The sequence below is a fragment of the Lepisosteus platostomus genome, chromosome 5, assembly GCF_059453375.1.
Source record: "Lepisosteus platostomus isolate fLepPlt1 chromosome 5, fLepPlt1.hap1, whole genome shotgun sequence".
Lineage (NCBI taxonomy): Eukaryota > Metazoa > Chordata > Actinopteri > Semionotiformes > Lepisosteidae > Lepisosteus > Lepisosteus platostomus.
In genome coordinates this window covers 64,284,679-64,302,351 of record NC_142615.1, presented here as the reverse complement: position 1 = coordinate 64,302,351, position 17,673 = coordinate 64,284,679, and the positions used below count along the sequence as shown (strand labels likewise).

The 17,673-nt window shown below is 41.6% G+C and overlaps 1 protein-coding gene across 1 annotated transcript; it reads left to right on the top strand.

Moving 5' to 3' along the window:
• The first annotated feature begins 6,093 nt into the window (after positions 1 to 6,093).
• LOC148671232 (protein FAM78A-like) lies at positions 6,094 to 16,628 on the top strand. Its single transcript, XM_088631760.1, has 2 exons — positions 6,094 to 6,870; positions 16,103 to 16,628. The coding sequence occupies exons 1-2, from the start codon at positions 6,566 to 6,568 to the stop codon at positions 16,626 to 16,628; spliced, it is 831 nt and encodes a 276-aa protein (XP_088487886.1). The 5' UTR covers positions 6,094 to 6,565.
• The last annotated feature ends 1,045 nt before the right edge of the window (positions 16,629 to 17,673 follow it).

The window sequence follows — 17,673 nt, the reverse complement described above, 5'->3', positions numbered from 1 at the left end:
AGTGCAGTTATAAAAGAAAGGAAGCTTGTAGTGTTTGAGCAGCACGACATTGATTTTATCTTTGGCTTTGACAGTACTGAAGCTCTAATAGGCCACATACATTTTAATTTTAAAAGAATCTTCAAAAGTTCAGTCAACGATCTATAATCTAGAATCTGTCATCCCAGCCATCCTACTATTTCAGATCTGTCATCAAGTCTCTGACTGCCTGAGTCGGTGTGAACAGGCCCCTCAACAGATATTTTGCTTTGCCAGTTGTAGTTAATAAGACCACGATTCCAGGAAGTGCAAATATATTTCTATTGTTGCAGACTTCGCTAGGTTCATTTTTAGAATGCCACTCATTGAAAATATGATATGCTTTGTTTGATGACCTGCTTAAAAAACTTTTATCTTATCTCCACAGAGCCATGATATCAATAAATATATACAGCCTCATTTTGAAAGTGAAAGGGTAGCTGTATCCGAGTTTGGGGGCATTGTGAAGTTGAAATTTCATTGTAACACGAGGTTCTTGAGTGGTGAGAGCAAAACTACTATTCCCATACTTTCTGTTCTTCTACAAAGTGCTTGTTGTGAAGAGGTCATGTTCATTCTCTTAATGGCTAAGGTCATGGGCTGTGAAAGCCAAGTCGGCCCAGCAAACAGTAACGAGAAGAGATGAGCCATTGCTGATTGCTTCTTTATTACCCCCTCTCACACTATGAAAACTGGTACAAACAAAATAGTAGTTTCACTATGACAGGTTAGAACACAAACAAAACATTGCTCTCTATCAAAGTCACCTGGAGATCTCCTCTCTTGTATTCATCAAAAACTCAAATATCACCAAATGTCAGAGTCATTTTTTTACATTTATGTATAATGAATGAACAGTGCCTGCACACATGCTTTAAAGAACTCAAAATCAGGTTTTGACATATATCATCATATGTTGAAAATGGGTGTTGAGCAACATTCTTGTCTGAACACTGAAGAGGCAGGAGAAGGACATGAAGTAGTAAGAAAAGAAACACACACAGTCAGTGCTAAAAATATCTCCTTGGGAATAAGCTACCTGGTGCAGATCATGAGGTCAACAGCCAGCAGATTCATATCAGCACGGTAACAATCCATACCCTGAGTGAACACTCCTGGACATTGGTTATTATCACTCTACTTGCTCCAAGAGGAAATACTGTAGAAGGACTGGAGTGCTGAATTTCTTAAGCCTCTTTATAGGCAGTTTCACAGGCATTTCTTATGAGTGCAGTTGTAATAGACAGGAAGCTTGTAGTGTTTGACAGCAGAACGTTGATTTTATCTTTGGCCTTGACAGTACTGAAGCTCTAATAGGCCACATACATTTTAATTTTAAAAAAAGTGACTTCAAAAGTTCAGTCAACGATCTATAACCTAGAATCTGGCATCACAGCCATCCTTCTATTCCAGATCTGTCATCAAGTCTCTGACTGCCTGAGCTTGTGTGAACAGGCCCCTCAACAGATATTTTGCTTTGCCAGTTGTAGTTAATAAGACCACGATCCCAGGAAGTTCAAATATATTTCTATTGTTGCAGATTTCGTTAGGTTCATTTTCAGAGTGCCTCTCATTGAAGATATGATATGCTTTGTTTGATGACTTGCTTAAAAAAACTCTTATCTTATCTCCACAGAGCCATGATATTGTAACGCTTACGGCCGACAGGCACTGTGTAAGAGCCGGCGTACCAGAGCGGGTGACGTCACCGCCCTTCCCTGTAATAGCAGGACCACAGCTATTGGGCTGTAGAGAGATCTCTCTTTGGCTCACGGGGCTAGGTCGCTGCAGAGAGACGCGGAAGTCCCGGGTTCGAGCCCCAGAGGGTGCAGGGGCCGACCAGATGCGGCAAGGGCGCCCGCCTGAGCCCCCGTTGCGTTACAATATCAATAAATATATACAGCCTCATTTTGAAAGTGAAAGGGTAGCTGTATCTGAGCTTGGGGGCATTCTGAAGTTGAAACTTCATTGTAACACGAGGTTCCTGGGTGGTGAGAGCAAAACTACTGTTCTCAAACTGTCTGTTTTTCTACACAGTGCTTGTTGTGAAGAAGTCAAGCTCATTCTCTTAATGACTAAGGTCATGGATTGTGACAGCCACGTTGGCCCAGAAAACAGTAACAAGAAGAGATGAGCCAGGGCTGATTGCTTCTTTATTACCCCCTCTCAGACTATGAAAACTAGTACAAACAAAATAGTAGCATCACTATGACAGGTTAGAACACAAACACAGCATTGTTCTCTATCAAAGTTACCTGGAGTTCTTTTCTCTTGTATTCATCTAAAACTCAAATGTCACCAAACGTCAGAGTCATTTTTTTTACGTTTATGTATAATGAATGAACAGTGCCTGCACACATGCTTTAAAGAACTCAAAATCAGGTTTTGACATATATCCTCATGTGTTGAAAATGGGTGTTGAGCAACATTCTTGTCTGAACACTGAAGAGGCAGGAGAAGGACATGAAGTAGTAAGAAAAGAAACACACAGAGACAGTGCTAAAAATATCAGGGTTGATTTTCCTCTTTCTCTTTCTTGAGGCGATCCTTGACATGAACGATTTTGCTCAGAGCACTTGAGCACACAGGATTCGGTTCTCTAGGACAGGTGGAAAGGAACCTTCAATAAAGAAAGTAATTCATGAGTCAAGGGGAAGAGTTTTATATTTTGTGCTGATATCAACATGCTAAATAATGTAGAAAACGTGAGTTCATTCCTGAACTTTATACCATGTTAAGAGGGGAAAGATCCAGTTTCAAAACTGAAGTCAGATAAAAGGATGATAGTTTTTTTGGGGGAAACCTGCATTTCCATTAATCAAGGTAATAAATACTGATGGGTTCAAGAGCTGTCAAGCGACCGTCCAAATATCTGAAACAGAAGAGTAAATTTGAACATACACACTAAGTACAGAGACACAATATTTACACTTCTATGTCTGCCTGTGCTCAGTCTAACCAGAGAAAAGCTCCTCAAGCAAGTGTTCAGTAGTTCTGGGGCTGTCCTTAAACACCTGCTTACTGTTTAGCTTTATTAAACACCGGAACAGAGTTTCTGTTAATTCCTGTTTCATTCAGAGAATCTTTTTTAAAAAATTGCTGGTGATCTTAGTTTTGCATCGGTTTTGGGTCTGTAGTAGAAGTAGTTTTACAAGAGTTAACATAATCATGTTCGAGACGGATCTGTTCCCCGCCCCACCAATTCCCACCAGCCCAAGTCTAGGCAGCCACCTTCCTTCCAACCAGTCCCCCAGGATTCAGTCATCATGAATTTGGAGGAGATAAAAGGGGGCTGCCCCAAACTTTACATTCACAGTCAGTCAGCACCCTCTTGCCGAGGACCTCTGTGCACTGTCCCATCACTGTCCTCAGGCGCAGGCTGATAGTCTCCCATCCTGAGGGTCCGGCTGTCTTGATGCCCAGCCCTCAGTGAGGCAGGAAAGGAACCCCACAATGGCAGGCGGGGTCTAGCACTCCTCCGGGTTTTCCTGCCCCCTTTAGGTTGTTCTTCTCCTGTTTCCCGACAGCTTCTGGCTCTGGCGCCCAACACCTCCTGGGCGATGTCCACAGTGGTAAGTAGGTGACCTGTCTTCGCTGCTCTACTGGTGTAACACCGGTGGCCATCTCCTCCTCCCCACCCGATTCCTCTGATGTGGCCCCTGTTGCCCAGCAGGGAGCACCCTTCTGAACGTGCCCACCGGTCTCCTCAAACACAGCATTGACCATGTAGCTGTATTGCTGGTCAGCAAAGCCTGTCAGACCTTCCCCTCCTGGGCCATGGCAAGGTGGCCTGCCATCTCCCCCTGGGACCAGCCGTTCTCCCAGGCCACCCACCGAAACTGATACTGAAACTGATACGGGAAATAGTCCCCTCTCTGTTGGGCACAAGCCAACTGTACATATCATATACAGATCCTATGCATCTGCGTCTGCATAGGATCCTTACACTGATACTTTTATTCCATATTCTCAAAGGACATTGATCACCAGTGGAGACACTGATCCACTGAAACCCAGTGGATTTCTTTAGTATGAACAGTGGAAACTACATGGATTTAAAACTAAAAACTGGAGGCACTACTTTACTCATAGGGTGATGGAAAGGTGGAACAAACTACCCAGCCATGTTGTTAAAACTGATACCCTGCTTCCTTTCAAGACACAGCTGGATGAGATCATCTGATGCATTAATTACTACCAAATGGGCTAGATGGGTCTCTAACTCTTCTTTTGTTCTTATGACCAACCACTGGGAGAATTTGCAGAGATGGTTTTGGATAGATTTTATGTTGAAATCAGTTTAGAGAGCAGGGAGTGGGAGTGATGGAGATTCTGGTTTTATTACAGCAAGCAGAAGAATAAGAGGAGCCTGGTCTAGATTATTTAGGTCTTCCTCGGGTCAGAACAGGAACCAAATGTGCTCACTCAGTCCACCTAGATTTAATTTCTAACAGTGGCTGCACCGGTGGAGCCATTCTAGCTCTTGGCACTTAAGGGTGGGACACCTGCTGGGGGAACTGGCGCATCTCTGAGTCCAACAGGTGCTGTAACGAATTTGGGTTCTCGGGCTTGTGCCCCCGCCGCTCCCAGTTCCTCTCTCTACCACATGGGCGCAAACCATCACTCAACAGGGGTCTTGCAGTCTTCCTCAGCCCGGGCAGCCAACATCCGTGTTATGCGCAGGGGCATATTTATTACAGTATCTTTTATTTATAAGCGCCTGCGAATTAAGGTTTTCTAAACAGGGAAAGCAGGGAAAATATATATATTTTTTCCTGTTATGAAATTTGAATGTAAACGATGCAGGACGGAACCATTAGATTGAGGATTACATTATTGTATAACAAATTCAGGCAATCCAAAAACCACAAACTGTCCTAGCCTGATTATTTTAACACTGCTGAAAATCCAAACTTTCTGTTAAATACGTATTTCAGGCAAAGAGCGGGTATAATGTAGTGTAACAGGGTTCAGGCGGGCGCCCTTGCTTGAACCCAGGACTCCGCCGTCACTCAACAGGGACCCAGCCCGGTGACCTAAAGAGAGATCTCTCCCTAGCTTAGCAGCTGTGGTCCAGCTATTACAGGGAAGGGCGGTGGCGTCACCGCTCTGGTAAGCCGGCTTTTACACAGTGCCTGTCGGCCGTATGCGTTACAGTAATTTATTTTTTGAGAATGCAATCTTCGATTAAACGACTTATACAATATGTAAGAAGTTGTCAAATATTTAATATAATTTTCACAGCAATGTATAAAAGTTTTTTAAGCAACAGTACATTAACCCTTGCAACGCTAAGTCTATTAGTCTTACCCTGAAGGCATGAGATGAGTCTGAATGTGACATTATGAAGAAATCAAAATATTAATTCCGCTCTCTTTCACAACTAGAAACATGCAAACGTAGCTTAAATCGCTCTCACATCCTCTCCTCCGTCTTTTAAGGAAACTATAACAAAAGTAAGAAAAAAAAACGACTGATCGTATAAGGGTACTAAAACTTGAGGTAGGAACTCGACGGAAAGATCGTTTATCAGGCATTGCTGTTGCAGATCTCGATATTATTTTATGCATCAGAGCATGTAGATCAGTCTAGTTCTGTCAATCACTACTTTGTTTTAAATGGCTAGTTTATTTTAAACCGCCGGTAGTTTAAAGGAAAGCGTGGCTGCAGCTCTTGGTGTAACTGTTGATCGCGAACTTGAACTCACCTGGGACATGCCTGCAGGTCTGTACAGAATCCACTGATATCCGCTCTTCTTCTCTGCGGCAATGGACTATGCTATGGCTATAAGAAACGGAAACCTGCTTCAGAGAAGTAAAGTAAGCTGTTTGTATATTTATAAAAAAATGCTATTGATAACTAGAATATTATTATTATTATTATTATTATTATTATTATTATTATTATTATTATTATTATTACAAATGCTGGACCTCCTTAGCTTTCCAGTATAGAAATATTGATTTGGCATAAAACGTGCAGTAAGTTTCTTATACACAACATGTGCCGGGAGTGGATATTTTTCAAGACTAGTAAAAAATTTGAAACTGCAACAGGATATCTAACCATCGCGATAACGCTAGGCTATGTGCCGTGAAGACCTTCGGTTAAGACCCAGACGTCCCGATCAAAACGTAGGCAGAGACATCGATAACCACCTAACCTACCGCTTTGCTCTCTTGCTGACACACCCGCTCCTCTCAATGCATTTAAGCGCCGCTCATCCTCCTCGCTTAGTATTGCGTTTGACTTTTGATCTTCCCTTACTGTTGGCTGTTCATTTAGAGTGACTTCTTGTTTTCGGACCCCTTTTAGTATTTTTATTTCGTTTCTCGGATTGCGGCTTTGTGTAACATTCGAACTTGTCTGTTTTTTCCGTTTTTGAGCAAATCTTTCGGATTGCGAAATCACTACCGAGGAAGTTCCTGGTTATTGTTCTGTCTACTGAACCCACATAGGATCCAATCTTCTGTTTAGGAAGACTGACCGTAACACCTTCTTTAAAAATATATATATATTTCCTTGAGTGGAGACAAAATCAGTGACTATGTTTTTCATGCGTCTGTTGCCGTTCTTGGGAGTTCTAGTGATATTCAATGCAATAGGCTCTAGCCAGAGTTTTCCCAAACGTTTCCGTGAAAGCATTGCCGTTCTTGAAGTGAATTCTATCATAGACTCAAATCCCACCAGCATCTACGAATCCTTCTCTGCTCTGCAGTACACAACCCCGTATTTCCGAGCTTCGGCCCGGGTACTGGTGCCGCCCATCGCTGCTAAGGAGACCTGGACCGTGGGCTGGATTCAAGCGTGCAACCACATGCAGTTTTACAATGAATACGGGGATGAAGGAACGTAAGTACCGCGTTAGCAAGCGCGCTGATGTTCACATTATATATACTGTATATACAATGGCTTATTGGGGCTATCTACTAGACTTCAGTAAGAAATATGTATAGCCCTATAAAAACACGTTTCTATGTAACCTCTAAGAAATGCTTTACCGCATAAAAACACAAAACTGAAAATGCTCAGCACAACCTGCTACAATATACAGTATCTACAAAAACGTTTCAGAATCTTTTGACTTCCTACAGCCTGTATAAATTGGTGAACAGACGCAAGTCTGATAACATTATTCTATAGTTCAGGTGGGTAGCTGCGTCAGCATGCATAAGGTGCAAAGGGACAAGTAATACTTTTATTCCATGCTGAAAAAAGAAATTAAACGCAACGTTTCGGCTTTACAAAACGAAGAAACCAAACCGGTTGAACACAGCAAACCCAATCTGTTTTCACAAGTTGCTTGCACTTCTAGCCGCGGGCGAAATAAAAGCTGCTGAGCTAAATAAGGAAAGCTGTAACTATTACAACTGCTCACTGTTCCTCAGGCTGTGACAGGAGATCACACATTGTATTATTATTATTGAGAGACAGGCTCACTGTCTGTTCCTCAGGCTGTGACAGGAGATCACACACTGTATTATTATTACTGAGAGACAGGCTCACTGTCTGTTCCTCAGGCTAGAACATGAGATCACACACTGGATTATTATTATTGAGAGACAGGCTCACTGTCTGTTCATCAGGCTGGGACAGGAGGTCACACACTGGATTATTATTATTATTATTATTATTATTATTATTATTATTATTGAGAGACAGGCTCACTGTCTGTTCCTCAGGCTGGGACAGGAGATCACACACTGGATTATTATTATTGAGAAACAGGCTCACTGTCTGTTCCTCAGGCTGGGACAGGAGATCACACACTGGATTATTATTATTGAGAGACAGGCTCACGTTGTGTTTTCTGTCTTTTCCATTATTCTTTTCAGCATGTAATAAATGTATTACTTGTTCCTTAACATTAGTCTGTGCCTTATATTGATTGAATGTAGACAGTAAGGGGTGAATTAAACAGGCAGTTATGCTTTACCATACTTCAAACCCCTCTTACCCACTTTTGAAACTCCATGTGGGTCCGAATGCCTCAGTATAGTGACGGGGACACTGTACTGTAAGCAGGTGCTGTCCTTCGGATGAGATGTAAAACCGAGGTCCTGACTCTCTGTGGTCATTAAAAATCCCAGGGTGCTTCTTGAAAAGAGATTAGGGGTGTAACCCCGGTGTCCTGGTCAAATTTCCCATTTGCCCTTACCAATCATGGCCTCCTAATAATCCCCATCCATGAATTGGCTTCATTACTGTGCTCTCCTCCTCACTGATTGCTGATGTGTGGTGAGCGTTCTGGCGCACTATGGCTGCCGTCGCATCACCCAGGTGGATGCGGTACATTGGTGGTTGCAGAGGGGAGTCCCCATTACCTGTAAAGCGCTTTGAGTGGAGTGTCCAGAAAAGCGTTATATAAGTGTAAGCAATTATTATATTTATTATTATTATTCAACTTATAAGAAATACAGCAAAATACATTATTCTTTTTTCCTTCTTGTAATTTGCCTGTGCAGGCAGAAATTTTCAAACAAGGCCTATGTACAAAAAATTACACCCAAGTATTTGGTCATCCAAGAGCTGCTTTCCTCCTTTGAGGTAGATCATTAATTGGTGGCTGTGTGGTAGAAAAAGAGTATAATGTACAGGAAGGTTCTGTTAAGTAGCAAGGGAAAAGTAACCAGGCATTTAGAATGTTTACTTTACAATTGTAATATAAATTGTACACAGAAATAAAGCAGAGTGATCAAATCCAGGGCAGCATGGTGGACTCCATTGTCTAAGGTTCAGTTCCTGGGGTGCTGTCTGCGTGGAGTTTGTATGTTCTCCCCATGTTCACATGGGTTTACTCCCACAGTCCAAAGTCATGCTGGTTGATAAATTGGCCTCTGGGAAATTGGCCCTGGTGTGTGTGTGTGTGTGTGTGTGTGTGTGTGTGTGTGTGTGTGTGTGTGTGTGTGTGTGTGTGTGTGTGTGTGTGTGTGTTGTGATGGATTGGCGTCCTGTCCGGGGCGTGTCCTGCCTTGCACTCTCTGCACTGTGTCCCCCACTTCCCTGAATTCTACGTCTAGTGGATAGTATTTGCAGCCCTGTATTTAGTCTTAACTGTGAGGTTAATGTTAACATGGCTCAGTATGGAAGAGCCCAGCTTCACTGTTTGTATAACCTTCTTCCAAACTTCCAGCATGGCACAGCACAGCGCCCCTAGAACCCCAAGCTGGCAGTGCTACTTGAGTTATTGCAGTGTTCTTGTGTTATCGGCTAATTCACAAGTGGTGCAGATTTCTTTTACTGAGTCCTAAATTAAAAAGTTTCATGTGTCAAGACAGCAAAGTTTTTGGTTTCACTTTTAGATTTAGTGTAACTATCAGTATGATCAGCTTAAATAAAAGTGAAGTTAATTAGCATTTAGCATGTTCATACTATGCAATATTTATACATACAGTTTATATAATAGAAGTATAGAGTTACATTCTAATATATTTTTACACATCTTAAGAAATAAAATGGCTGGATTTATTTGTATCTGTTTTTATTTTTGAAAGCTTTCCTCAGTAACTTCCAGTACCTCTTGCTTTGCTGAAGAGTATGAGATTATCAGGTATTTTATATCCTCAGTGAACTGTCTAAGGGATCACTAACAGGTAGTATATTAATCCTACGTGTGCTGTTATTTTCATAACTGCTGTTATGAAATGGTGCTCTGCTTTCACCATTCATAGTTGCCTGTGAATGTTTGCCTTTATTTCAATCATGATCTTTAGCCAGGAACTACTGTAGCTACATGGCTGGAACATGTTCTGGTTGTATTTGAAGGTAAAATAACTGAACTCTAATGACTGTGAAGTGGACCTATCAAAACATGTTCAAAACTGGTATTATTTAGGGGGGGAAAAATTAATGTATCATTTGATGTTTAGTTTCTTAATCAAAACTAATTGCATTCGTCCTACGCCATGGTCAGCTAGATTGAGATGTTTGCAAACTGCTCTAATGAGCTCAGCAATGGTTTCTGGATTAGTACCAAATTAAGAGAATTGCTGTGGAGAAAGTGACAAGGTCTATATTAAAACGCCTGAAACAGTGGCACAAGTCAAGATGTGAATATTCTCAGAAATTTCACATTTCCCAGCAGAGTACTTGTTAACATGGTTCTTAATAGATTCAGCACCAGTAGCCTGGACTCAAATTTCCCTCTGGAGAAACCCTTTTGTGTCTCTGAAATGAAGAGTGACAGGGAAGGGATTGAGAGAAATGAGAAAGAAGAAGACGCAAATACGAAAAGACACATATTTAATCTTTTGTTTTTATGTACCTGTAATAAAAAAGGAAATGCTGCTACAGTACATATTCAATCAGTGCTTACTGTAAAGATGTACACAAATGTGTTCTGCCGTACAGTAATCTTTTTATTACCATGTTGCAGCTTAACCTTCTTTAAATAGTCATATGCAATGTCACTACTACTAGTGACACTGTGCACACTACACGTTGCATTTATAGGATTTGCTGACACTCTCATCTTGGTATACTGTATAAGGAGCTTCTTGTATTCAATGTCCAAGTCCAGGGAACAAATTATTGTCAAAACAGCACTTACCCAGTCCTGCAGTGATTTGATGCCAGTAAAGATAGGACGGTTTGTCCAAGAGCATGGACAGTGTTAGTTTCAGTGTGGGTGAGCCACTTATCTGACTGACCAGGACAAAGACACTTGTCCAGTTTTCTGTGGTTTGTTTGTTTGTTTGTTGAATTTCAAATCAGTGTATTTTCAGCTCAGTGCTCAGCAGTGACCCTGTGACTTGTCTGTAAACATCCAGTATCTCAATCAACGTTTCTCAAATGCACAACAATACAGTGTGCAGCAGTACATGCCGGCAATGCAATTCCTTTTCTACGAGGGGGGGGTCATAAAAATGACTAAATTAAGTAACATAGAATATGAATAAGATGAACTACAACAAAACTCAATATAAATAGAGCTGTTATGTGTCCAGGGTGTATGCAATACATTATGTCCAAGTAGTGCAGTACACCAAATACAAAGAAATACAATGAAAACTGTACAGTATGTCCATGCAGCCATTACAGTGATTTGCTGAAGCTGCAGGTTGGCTATTTAGCAGTCTTGAATGCTTCGATACTAGGATGACTGGGGTCTTGAGAATGGATCTGGACTTCTTAAGACATCTAGCTGAGAAGATATCATGGATGTCTGGTACCTTACAGCCGGTAATGAGCTGCGCTGACTTCACCACCCTCTGTGGTACTTGGTGCAGTGCGATTTCAGGTGGAGCAGTTTCCATACCAGGCAGTGATGCAGCCAATCAGGATGCTCTCAATAGTGCACCTGCAGAAGCTGGCCTGGATATGTGATGGCATTCTGAACATCTTTAGCCTTCGGACAAAGAACAGGCGCTGCCGTGCTGTTTTGAACACGATGTTGGTGTGGTGGGTCCAGGTAAAGTCCTCTGAGATGTTAACTCCCAGGAACTTAAAACTGCTGACCCTCTCCACTGCAGTCCCATTGATATAAATAGGTATGTGATCTCCCTATTGGTTCCTATAATCCACAATAATTTCCTTAGTCTTACTGATGTTCAGAGAGAGGTTGTTCTCCTGGCACCATGCTGCCAGGGTTTCAACCTCCTACCTGTACGCAGACCCTTCACCATCTGTGATCAGGCCGATGGCTGTTGTATCATCCGTAAACTTGATGATGGAGTTGAGTTACGCCTGACGACACAATCATGAGTAAATAAGGAGTAGAGGAGAGGGCTAAGCACACAGCCATGGGGGGGCTCCAGTTTTTAGAGTCTGGGTAGAGCATAGAAAGTTTGTGAACCCTTTAGAATTTTCTGAATTTCTACATACATTTGTAAATTTATGTAAAGCATAAGTTCACATACTTTTTCTGACAGACATTTCATGTTGGATCATTTTGATCAATAAATGAATGAAAAAGTATATCCTTTTGTGTGTTATTTGTTTTATTGGGTTCTCTTTGTATATTTCTATGACTTAGATGAAGATCTCATCACATTTTAGGTCAGAATTATGCAGAAATTCAGAAAATTCTAAAGGGTTCACAAACTTTCTAGCACCACTGTATGTTGGTGCCCACCCTCACCACCTGCGGACATCAAGAAGTCCAGGATCCAGTAACGGAGGGAGATGTTCAGTCCCAGGTCCTGGACCTTGATGACGAGCTTTGAGGGCACTATGGTATTGAATGCTGAGCTGTAATCAACAAACAGCATTCTCACATATGTTCCTTTCTTATCCCCTTGTGAGAGGGCAGTATGGAGGGCAGTGGCTATAGCATCCTCTGTTGACCTGTTCTGGCGATACGCAAATACTAATGGGTCAAGTGTATCAGGCAGTGAGGAGGTGATGAATGCTTTGACCAACCACTCGAAGCACTTGATAATTGATGTAAGTGCAACGGGGCAGTAGTCATTTAGACACCTGACTCTGTTTCTTAGGAACGGGGACAATGGTGCCTTTCTTAAAGCAGGAAGGAACTATGTACTGAGCTAGAGAAAGATTGAGTATGTCTGAGAAGACATCTGCCAACTTGTCTGCACATGACTTCAGAACATGGCCATTGCCAGGAGCCTTGTGTGGATTGGTCTTTTTATAAACTTTTTATAAAACTTTTTATAAACTCTATAGTTGTATTTAGCTCTTTTGATGGCTTTCTTGAGGTCGTATCTGGATTATTTTATAATTATTTATATAATATATTATTATATAAAACTAAATAAACAAGGACGAATGGATGCTCGCAGGACACTTGCAGGACGCCAGCCTTCACTGTCAGCGCCATCTTACTCGCCATTTTACATCTTACTTGTCAGATGCACTAATTTATGTCGTAATGAGCCATATCCATTGGCTAGGTCCAGCCATAGTACTGTTAGTTCCCTATTCCTTTTTTTGCCTCCTTTCTGCACTAATATATCCATGTACTTGTTAAGCAGCATGTAGTCAGTAAGTCATCTTGCCACAATTGCCAGAAAGATCTTTCCTTCCACATTCAGCAAAGATATAGTTCTAAACTGTCCTATGCCCTGGGCATTCTCCCGCTTTGGTATGAAACATACCTCCACTACATGCCAATCTGCCTCTTCTCAATACAACCCTTAAAAGCCTCCATAGCACTCTTGTTACTTTTAGACAGTATTTGCACACTTGACCCAGGTACTGAGGATGATCTTGCTTTCCTGATGATGCTGGTCATTTCCTTCAGTCTCCTGCATATCAAAAACATCCATTGGATCATCAGATTTCAATCTGTCAGCAGCTGTGAGAGCCGTGTCAGTCCCCCAGGCAGTGGTGACTCCATTGGTATCTGTGGGGCCTGTGAAGTGAAAAATAGCAGATAACTCTGACAAGCACAGGTTCCTGCAAGGTTGCTGGGTTATATCTTTCCTGTGCTGGTTTTAGGAGCTGCTGTAAATGCAGGCCTGTTAAACTATGGAGAATCTAAATTGGATGAGGGGGGGATTTAAAAGAAAATAATTGACAATTTTTATTTTTTTTTGTGGGGGGGGGAATTACAGAATGTGCAACAACTTCTAAGTGGCACAGTGGTTAGCATTACACCATCTCTGAGTTCAATTCTTAGGGTGTATATAGAGTTGTATCTTCTAATGAATATAGGGAGGGTTTTTTCCCAAAGTCCAAAGACATACAGGTGGATTAGTTGCCTTCTGGGGAAAATTGGCCCTTGTGTGTGTGTGTGTGTGTGTGTGTGAGGGACTGGTGTCCCATCTAAGGTGTATCCTGCCTTGTGCATTTTGCTTACCAGGATAGGCTCCCCTGCTATTCTGAATTGGATGAAGCAGTTATAATATGTGTGGATAGATGATGGATTTACTTTTCAAAAAAGTTCATGGGCATATCTGAACAAATCTTGCCACATCTGAATCACTGGTACTGCAGAGTTATCCAAAGAGGATGCAGGACTTGTGTGATACCAGTGCGATCCTATGTTTATTTTTAAAAAAAACAGATGCATGGGATATTAAGAATGAGTATGACTTCTGTCAGTTAAAGCCAATACAGGTCAAACAGGTGTATATACAGTGGTGTGAAAAAGTGTTTGCCCCCTTCCTGATTTCTTATTTTTTTGCATGTTTGTCACACTGAAATGTTTCAGATCATCAAACAAATTGAAATATTAGACAAAGATAACGCAAGTAAACACAAAATGCAGTTTTTAAATGAAGGTTTTTATTATTAAGGGAAAAAAAAAATCAAAACCTACATGGCCCTGTGTGAAAAAGTGATTGCCCCCCCCGTTAAAACATATATCAACTGTGGTTTATCACATCTTTGGAAAGCTGAGTTCAATTTCTCTAGCCACACCCAGGCCTGATTACTGCCACACCTGTTCTCAATCAAGAAATCACTTAAATAGGACCTGCCTGACAAAGTGAAGTAGACCAAAAGATCATCAAAAGCTAGACATCATGCTGCGATCCAAACAAATTCAGGAACAAATGAGAAAAAGGGTAATTGAGATTTATCAGTCTGGAAAAGGTTATAAAGCCATTTCTAAAGCTTTGCGACTCCAGTGAACCACAGTGAGAGCCATTATCCACAAATGGCAAAAACATGGAACAGTGGTGAACCTTCCCAGGAGTGGCCGGCGGACCAAAATTACCCCAAGAGCGCAGCGACGACTCATCCAAGAGGTCACAAAAAACCCCACAACAACATCCAAAGAACTGCAGGCTTCACTTGCCTCAGTTAAGGTCAGTGTTCATGACTCTACCATAAGAAAGAGACTGGACAAAAATGGCCTGCATGGCAGAGTTCCAAGACGAAAACCACTGCTGAGCAAAAAGAACATAAAGGCTCGTCTCAGTTTTGCCAGAAAACATCTTGATGATCCCCAAGACTTTTGGGAAAATACTCTGTGGACTGACGAGACAAAAGTTGAACATTTTGGAAGGTGTGTGTCCCATTACATCTGGCGTAAAAGTAACACAGCATTTCAGAAAAGGAACATCATACCAACAGTAAAATATGGTGGTGGTAGTGTGATAGTCTGGGGCTGTTTTGCTGCTTCAGGACCTGGAAGACTTGCTGTGGTAAATGGAACCATGAATTCTGCTGTCTACCAAAAAATCCTGAAGGAGAATGTCCGGCCATCTGTTCATGACCTCAAGCTGAAGCGCACTTGGGTTCTGCAGCAGGACAATGATCCAAAACACACCAGCAAATCCACCTCTGAATGGCTTAAGAAAAACAAAATGAAGACTTTGGAGTGGCCTAGTCAAAGTCCTGACCTGAATCCGATTGAGATGTTGTGGTAGGACCTTAAAAAAGCGGTTAAGGCTCGAAAACCCTCCAATGTGGCTGAATTACAATAATTCTGCAAAGATGAGTGGGCCAAAATTCCTCCACAGCGCTGTAAAAGACTCATTGCCAGTTATCGCAAACGCTTGATTGCAGTTGTTGCTGTTAAGGGTGGCCCAACCAGTTATTAGGTTTAGGGGCAATCACGTTTGCACACAGGGCCATGTAGGTTTGGATTTTTTTTTTCCCTTAATAATAAAAACCTTCATTTAAAAACTGCATTTTGTGTTTACTTGTGTTATCTTTGTCTAATATTTCAATTTGTTTGATGATCTGAAACATTTCAGTGTGACAAACATGCAAAAAAATAAGAAATCAGGAAGGGGGCAAACACTTTTTCAAACCACTGTATATATATATATTTTCTTGTTAGATGGGAACACATTTTCCTGCTGGAAAATTCTTCCTTAGTTCTTGCTGTGCAAAAGCCTTGGATATTTTAGGCAAATTCAGGAAGTACCATATGTTATGAGCATCATCAATTGGTACAAGCCACCATTAATGTTTTCAACTACTCTAATCATTTTGACTATTTTTCCTACAGTTCAGTTTGTGTGAGTTTTTGATCCATAAGTGATCAGAATCTTCAACAATATGATCTCAGGAACTCAAAGTAATGATGACCCAATTAGAAACACTATAGTAGCTAATCAATCCAGCCACCATAGACTTGTGTGTTACTATAAAGGGGGAAAGTGTCAAACTTGCACTGTTGCTGTGTTACATGTTGATGTGCTGATCTATTAATTGGTGTGTTTTGTTTTAGGTCTAGCTGGGAGATCCCTGATTTAAGGGATGGTAAAATTCAAGCAATAAGTGACTCTGATGGGGTGAACTACCCCTGGTATGGCAATAAGAAAGAGATCTACATTTTCACCAGCCCCACCATGAAGGACACAGAGTTCAACGTCACCATGGACGACAATTTCAACCCCAGTGTGTCCTGGGGCGTGCCCGTGAGCAACAGCAACCAGTCCCAGCTGACCAATATCCGCAGGGACCAGAGCTTCATCACCTGGCTGGTGGCCATCAACCAGGCCAGCAGGGAGCACTTCATCCTGAAGACCATCAAGTGGAGGATGCAGCTGCAGATCGAGATCGACCCCGGCAAACCCCTGGGCCAGCGTGCCAAGCTGCTGGAGCCCACCGCCCAGGAGCAGCCCCAGATCCTGGCCAGGAACGAGCCCATTCCGCCCAACGCCATGGTGAAGCCCAATGCCAACGACGCGCAGGTCCTGATGTGGAGGCCAGAAACTGGGAAGCCTGTGGTTGTTATACCACCAAAACTATAGGGTAGTATATTGAAGAAAGGAACCCCCCCCCGACCTTTTTTTTACATCAGAAACAAAAATATAACAAGATGCCCCAAGTGGCAAAGCTATGAATGTCTCCTGGACTTAACAACTGCAACCATTCTACCTTTAGCACAGTGATACTCGGCCCAGTTTAAATTAAATCGTTGCAAAAATGGCTAGTATTATTTTTTGCAAGGCATTATTTTAACATTATATGAGAATATATACAGTAGGTGTGTGTGTATCTACAAATTTGCACATCTTGTTTCCTGGGATAGGAAGGGTGGGAGAATTGTTTTTTCAAACAGGAAAAAAATAATAAAGAAGGTAGTCCCCTAATTGAGTAGTCACATTAGAAGCTCAAAAAAAAACTATGATCTGAGTATTTATACTATGCAGTAATTTTGTACCTAAAAGAACCTGAAACTCCAACTGTACTGTTGTGGAGAAAAGAGGCACAGTGCAGTTCAGTGAAGGATTGAAAGAGGTTTATTAATAATGAAGAGGCCTCCCCAAGATCAGACTGTCAGAGTAATCCTATCTGATTTGCTTGCCATTGTTCAAAAGCACCCTTTTATACCGTTATAATCATCTCCTCTATGTACCTAACATGGTATTGGAGAAGCACATATTTTATGATCAATATGTTAAGGACTAACCGCTGATCCATGCTACAGACTTTCATATATGCAACACAACAGTCTGCTTGTTCAGCGTATGTGTCAGATTCTTTTTTTGCAACAACAGGTGTTTGTACACTGTGTCCTTCGCACAAGCATCTGTTAACTGTATGCAGAAGTGTGCTTTTCTGGTCACAATAAATCCCCATATATATAGGTTTCTTTGTCAGACATGATATACCATTGACAGCAGTGACACCCGAAGAATGCTCCACAGCTGAAATTTGCTTCCTTTCTTCTCTTTTCAGCATGGAATAAACCTATTACTTGTGATACACCATTGCGTGGCTGACATTTGTATTGCTTGTGAGGTTCCCAACAGGGATGCAATTCTAGAAATAAATTTAGAATTGTTATATAAA